Here is a 7105-nt window from a genome sequence, read left to right on the forward strand (position 1 = left end):
TATGAAACATTTATTTTATATATTGGACAAGAAGAGAGCTAAATTAATCCAACTCTACTGCAGCATTACAAAAAAATTCAACCCTTCACCACAGTGTAAGATTTAAATGCAACCTGCACAAGGGTGCATTTTATGTAAAACACAGCAAGACTGCTGCTGTCCTGCCAAGTACTTCCAGTCCCTACCCAGGTCCTACTGAAATACTGGTGGTCCCATTAGTCTTACTGAAATAAATCATCTTTTTTTTTTTTTTTAATAAAGCATTTAAAAAGACAAATCAAGATGCCTCAGCAACCATACATCCAACTCAAACATTTATATATTTAAATGAGTTGTATTTGTACCCTCCTAATAAACTTTTATTTTACTCAAACTAGAGCTATAATCTTTCAGGTATCTATCTTCCTTGCCCAATAATTCAAAGGAAAAAATCCAAAATGATTAGTAAGAAAAATGTAGAAATTAACACACCCTTTTAATTAGTTTTAAATATTTTTAAGTTTTAAAAAGTGTTTTAAAGATTGTAATTTCTAGTTGGAAAACATTATCTGAATGAATATCCTAATGGCAAACCACTGCAAAATGCTTGAGCTGCATTTGGGGGACAGGGGTAGGGATTATCTTCAAAGCACCCCAGCTCCCTTGATGAGAAGGTGAGAGGTACACTGGTTTGTATTATTGCGACATCCATTAGGTGATATATAGGTTGCTTTTCCTTCAGCATGGGCTTTATTTGTGAGAAGGGCATCACGCTTGACCTCCAAATTTGGCTGACAATTTACTGATGAGATTCATAACTTTTGGGTTGCTCTGGTATTTTGACATATTTGCTGGGTTCTGAGCCACATCCTGGAAGGCCACCATGACTTCTGGATCCTGCATCGCTGCAAGAACCTCTGGATCACTAAGAATTTCATTGAGTCCAGGCATTCCTGCCATTCCAGGCATGCCTCCTGCCATTCCAGGCATTCCTCCAGGAAAATTACCAGGCATTCCTCCAGGAAAGCCACCTGGAAAAGAGCCATACTGAGCTCCTGATTGTCGTCTGGCTTCTTCCTCCCTTTGGGCTTTCTCATGTTCTTCTCGAGCCTTCTTAACCCTTTCTATTCTTTCTTTGATCTCCCGCTCTTCACGTTTTCTCTCATACTTTCTCCGATGTTCTGCAATTTTCTGGGCCCTAGGTTGAACTTCCTTCAGCATAGCACAAACATCATCGTCATAATCCAGTTTACAGGCAAGGGCAAGATCATGGGCTGCTTCTTCCCAATGGCCCAGAAGTCTGTGTGCTTTCCCTCTCCACTTGTAAGGCTGAGCTGAATCAGGATTTATTTCAATGGCTCTGTCACAGTCTCGGATGGCAGCATTTGGCTTCTGTAATTTGATGAAGACACTGGCTCTCTTGGCATACAAAATGGCCAACCGAGGATTCAGCTTGATGGCATCTGTGAACAAGTTGATGGCTTTCTGTAGCTCACCATCATTTAGGGCATCAATGGCAGCCACTTTCTTATCATTTGCTTGATCCATCATCTCCTCGGTTATCTCTGCATTTTCATCTCCCATTTCTTGAGGGGCATCAGTGTCTGGTTCAATCACACCTTCATTATCAATTTCTAGATCACTCTCCTCACTTGATGGTTCCTCTGTCTTTATGTTTTCTTCTGCCTTCTTACTATCCGTATTTTCTTCCTTGATGTTTTCTTCTTTAGTTTTCTGAGCAGCAGGTGGTACTTTACCCCCCATGCTCTCCACCCACTCCCTCAAGAAGCGCATGTCCTCGCTGTGCAGAACGCTCGGGTCCTCCTTACACAATTTCACGAAGGCCCGAAGCTCGTTCACTTTGCGGGGGTCCATGGTCAGGAGGCAGACGACGCGGCTGAGGACGCAGCAGCCCGATTCCAGGCCGGGACACTAGTAGCTCAGCGCGATCGCGTAGAAGGGGGCGGCTGCAGCGAGGAAGATAACTATATTATCTTATAGTGAGAAGACATTTGGCTTTGTAGAAGGGATCACCATTAACTGGAATTTTTCAAAGTACTTTATGTATAGCATCTCATTTATTTCCATAACTGTTTTTAGTAATTAGGCATAGAAAAATAGCATGCTTTTTTTTTTAATTTGAAAATTGAAACACAGAGAGATTAAGTTACTTCCACATGTTTAACAGACTCCTATGTCTTCTGAGTTTTAGTCTGATTCTGAACTATGAAGTTTTCCCTTCAAAGTAGTTCTTCTCTTCAGATATCATTTACTTCCTAAGCCAGGCATGGTAGTTCATTTCTATAATCCTAGCACTCTGGAAGACCGAGGTCCATGGATCACTTGAGCTCAGGAGGTCAAGACCAGCCTGAGCAAGAGAGACTTGTTTCCACTAAAAACAGAAAAATTACCTGGTGGGTACCTACCTGGTGATGGTGGGCACCTGTAGTCCCAGCTACTTAGAAGACTGAGGCAAGAGGATCACTTGCACCCAAGAGTTTGAGGTTGCAGTGAACTATGATGCCATGGCACTGTACCCAAGGTGATAGACTGCCTCAAAAAAGAAAAGGAAAAAAAAGCTACATTTTACTTCCTTATCACATTGGAAAAAGGCAGATTCATTTACAATTTTTCAAGATTTTTTAACTGAATTTTACCAAACACCTTTATAGTGTTTGCCCTGTGGGAGATGCTATATTCAGCACTTTATAAGTGTTGACTTATTTTAACTTCATAGTGACCCTTTGACAGGGGTGGGGGACCTTGTGGTGTTGAAGGCCGCATTAATTTAGCTGTAATCCAAAGGGCTGCATTCAAGAAAATTCAATTAGATATACTTAAAAATGTACATTATTTTGTAAAAGTCTAACTACTATGTATTTAAGAATTTCAAAAACTGAAAACTATTAGTTAATTTTAATGTTAACTATCCTTTGAATGACTTTGTGGTATCTGCTTTTTCTTGGAAAGCATGTGGATGTTTGATTGCAGCATGGAAGTTCAGTTTCAGCTGATCCTCTAGATGGGGGTCAGTCATTTGCGACTTTAATGGCATCTTGATTTGGATTAGGTCAGAGAATGTAGATTCCCAGCAATAAGTGGTTGGAAAGTGGGGCCAGGCGCCTGGGCTCACGCCTGCAATCCCAGCACTCTGGAAGGCTGAGGCAGGTAGATTGCTTAAGCTCCAGAGATTGAGACCAGCCTCAGCAAGTGTGAGACCCTGTTTCTACTAAAAATAAAAGAAATTAGCTGGGCACATTGGTGCACGCCTGTAGTGCCAGCTACTAGGGAAGCTGAGGCAGGAGGATTGCTTGAGCCCAGGAGTTTGAGTTGCAACAGAACAAGACTCTGTTTCCAAAAAACAAAGAAAAGAAAAGTGGTCAAAAAACCAGAAAACATTTATTTTGGGAGCATGTTGCCAAGGTATGGGTGGGTATTCAACTGCATTTTTCTATGTTTCAATTGGATATTTCTTAGCATCAAACAATGACTTTAAAATGGCACCTACTGAGAATTCAATTCTAGTTGTAGTTCTTTTGGTGCTTTGGTGATATCAACTAGGTGAGGCTGAAAGTGAACGTTTTCATTGTATTCTCCAAATAATAAGTTTATAGCAGCTATGTAGTCTTCATATAATTCCCATATATCTTTCATCAAAAGATAGCTTTTTTCAAAATGCTTAGAGTTTTTTTGAGACATATCATATATAGATTTAGTTTTACCTTGCAAAGAAATAGCATTCTCTTGATTCTCTGATTCTCTTGCCTCAGCCTCCCAAGTAGCTGTGACTACACGCGCCTGCCACAATCCCCAGCTAGTTTTTGGTTACAGTTGCCATTGTTGTTTGGCAGGCCCGGGCTGGATTCGAACCCACCAGCTCCTGTATATGTGGCTGGCACCCCAGGCGCTTGAGCTACAGGTGCCGAGCCAGCATTTAAGTCATTTTAATTTGACATGATATCACACAGAAATGCTGCATTCCTATAGAAATCTTCTTTCAGTAATTCACATTGCTAATTCTGTTCATCCTAAGATTTAGCTATCTGTTCTCACGGAAATAAAATTTTGAAGATATTTATTCCCCATGTTCTTTCACAAGAGTGCCCAAAGCAAATAACTGTTTGTAGCAAAGAAAATATTCAGTTATGACCCAAATGAAGTATAAAACCTGGACCAAGTCAATAGTATAAGTTGATTCATCCAAAGTGATTGAATAATATATATTTTCCTTTTAAAGTATTGCATAAAGTTGTTCTGTTAAGTTGAAGTCTAATTCATGCTGCTGATCAGTTACAGCTGTCCTTGAAAGAGGCAGTTGTTTGTACTTTAAGATATCAGGGTCTAACCATTCAACAACTTCCACGATGCATTCTTTCACAGTTTCTGTATCACAGAATGGCTCTCCCACCACCAAATATATAAGCTACTTTATATATTACTTCAGTGGCATTATTTTTAGGTCTTATTGCTGCTTGAAAGCATTGTCTTTGATTTTGGTTTTCATTTTGATTTTAGTTTCTGCAATGCAACCTTTCATACCTCTCCCTCTAATTTAAAATATTAGTGATCCTTATGAGTGTTACAATGCTGGTGAGCATTGCATTTCTTTAATGTTGATATTGCAGTATCACAAAGCAAGCAAATCATCTTATCATTAGCAGAAACAAGGTAATATTGGAATTCCTAGTCCTCATTAAGAAAATCTGTTTTCTCCCTTCTGCATTCTTGGTCTTCTTTGATTTGATTCTGTTAAGTAAGTAGAATTAAAACATACTGTGGAGCTGTGCAACTATTCAGAAATTCTACTTCAAACAGAAATATGGTATATCCATAAACTCTTTCCAACCAGCCATGTGCAGTAGTAGCACCAGTCAGGCAGGGGAAGTTAGAACTAAATCATGAACATCAGTGTTGCCCTAATGGCTTACTAATTTCTGTAAATCTGGGAGGATGATTTCATTGAAACTTATTTTATTCTTCAGTATTCTAAATATATTCATTTTAAAGAATACAATGAAAGTGTAAAAGAACAATAATGTGTTGCTAATGATAAAAGGATTTGTTCTATAAAATTTGGATTCAGACAAAAGGCTGCACTTAAGGACCTAGAAGTCCACGTGTGACCTTAAGTCTGCAGGTTCCCCACCCCTGCCCTATGAAAAAGATGCTATTCATTATTCATGTGTATTTAGCTATATGTTATAGCTGAGGAAGTTGAGTTCTCATGGCACAATGCCCCATGCATGACAAGTGCTCATGAACATACAAACAGATCAGTTCAGGAAGATTTCTGAGCCCAGGGAATTGGAATGGGAGAACTTCTCCCCATATGTAAAATGAGGCAACAATTAGACAAGATTATCTTTAATCCACAAATAATCTCAAACCCAAATTGTAAACTGTGGGTCATTTTAGTTTTAGATCTGTGTTGTCCAACATGGTAACCACTGCCCACATGTAGTTACCAAGCACTTGAAATATGACTAGTGCAAATTGAGACATGCTGTGAGTGTAAATAACCCAGCTCTGGGTCTCAAAGATTCAGCACACATAAAAGAATGCAAAATAGCTCAGTAATTTTAATACCTCAATAATATTATACATTAAAATGGCAGTATTTTGCATATTACATTTGGATATTTGGATATAATATATTGTATTATATAAATATTAATTAATTAACTTCACCAGATTTGTATGTTTTTATAATCACTTTTTACAGATCCTCATAATGATCATTGCCATCTTTATTCATGGTACTTTTTAGGTGCTGTGGTAATGCATTCTTCCAGCTCTCTCAATGACTAGATAACGATTTTTCAAGACAGCATTAGAATCCTGGTTTACAACCACACTATTTCCCACAGCGGCACCAGATCTGCTGCTGTCATTTGTAGACTTCCACAGCTTTGGGGACTTAAGCTACCAGATTACAAAGAAGGGCTGGGGAAGTTGTTGCTGTTTTCTTAGGAATACACTGTTTTTGCCCAAATTATATATTTACAGAACAATATTTTTTTGTTTGTTTTTCAGAACAATATTTCTTAAATAACCAAGTGTCCTACCAATTATTCTTTTATTTTAATTTTTTATTTTTTATTGTTTGGGATTCATTGAGGATACAAAGAATTAGGTTACACTGATTGCACTTTTTAGATAAAGTCCCTCTTATAATTGTGTCCCACCTACAAAAGGTATGCAATACACTATGACCCCCAACTCCTCCCCTCTCCCCAATCACTTGTTTCCCTACCCCCTACTCATATTAGCTCATCTACTGCCTTCATATTAGAATTGAGTACATTGGATTCTTGCTTCTCCATTCTTGTGATGCTTTACTACAAAGAATGTGTTCTACCTCCATCCAGGTGAATACAAAAAATGTAAAGTCTTCATCCTTTTTTTTTTTTAGAGACGGAGTCTTGCTTTGTCGCCTTCAGTAGAGTGCCATGGCATCACAGCTCACAGCAACCTCCAGCTCCTGGGCTTAGGCAATTTTCTTGCCTCAGCCTTCTGAGTAGCTGGGACTATAGGCACCCACCACAACACCCGACTACTTTTTGTTATTGTTGCAGTTTGGCCGGGGCCAGGTTTGAACCCACCACCCTGAATATATAGGGCTGGTACCCTACTCACTGAGGCACAGGCACCGCCCTAATGTCTCCTTTTTTTTTTAGTGGCTGCATAGTAATTTCATGGTATACATATACCACAGCTTGTTAATCCATTCCTGGGTTGGTGGGCATTTAGACTGTTTCCACTTTTTGCTGATTGTAAATTGAGGTACGATGAACAGTCTAAAAAAATATCCTCATGATAAAAGAATTTTTTTATCCTGGGTAGATGCCTAGTAATGGGATTTCAGGATCAATTGGAGGGTTTCATTTAAGTTCTTTGAGGATTCTCCATCCTTCCTTCCAAAAAGGTTGTATTCGTTTGCAGTTCCACCAGCACTTCTCTTCACATCTACACCAGCATCTGCAGTTTTGAGACTTTAATGCGGGCCATTCTCACTAGAGTTAGACAATGTCTCAGATTAGTTTTGATTTGCATTTCTCTGATGATTAGGGATAACGGGTATTTTTTCATGTTTGTTAGCCATTCATCTGTCTTCTTTTTTTTTTTT

General features: G+C 38.9%; 2 protein-coding genes across 2 annotated transcripts in view; one reads left to right on the plus strand and one right to left on the minus strand.

The window, feature by feature from the left end:
- Positions 1 to 7105, plus strand: part of SV2C (synaptic vesicle glycoprotein 2C) — a 241488-nt gene that overhangs the window by 115563 nt on the left and 118820 nt on the right. The window lies entirely within an intron of this gene.
- Positions 329 to 1955, minus strand: LOC100967171 (hsc70-interacting protein). The gene has a single exon (XM_003785924.3). The coding sequence runs from the start codon at positions 1852 to 1854 to the stop codon at positions 748 to 750; it is 1107 nt and encodes a 368-aa protein (XP_003785972.1). The 5' UTR covers positions 1855 to 1955; the 3' UTR covers positions 329 to 747.

The sequence above is a fragment of the Otolemur garnettii genome, unplaced genomic scaffold, assembly GCF_000181295.1.
Source record: "Otolemur garnettii isolate 467f Iridium unplaced genomic scaffold, OtoGar3 scaffold00017, whole genome shotgun sequence".
NCBI classification, from domain to species: Eukaryota; Metazoa; Chordata; class Mammalia; order Primates; family Galagidae; genus Otolemur; species Otolemur garnettii.

Excerpts from the sequence above, each read along its gene's own strand:
- LOC100967171 (XM_003785924.3), bottom strand. The coding sequence starts at position 1,854 with ATGGACCCCCGCAAAGTGAACGAGCTTCGGGCCTTCGTGAAATTGTGT.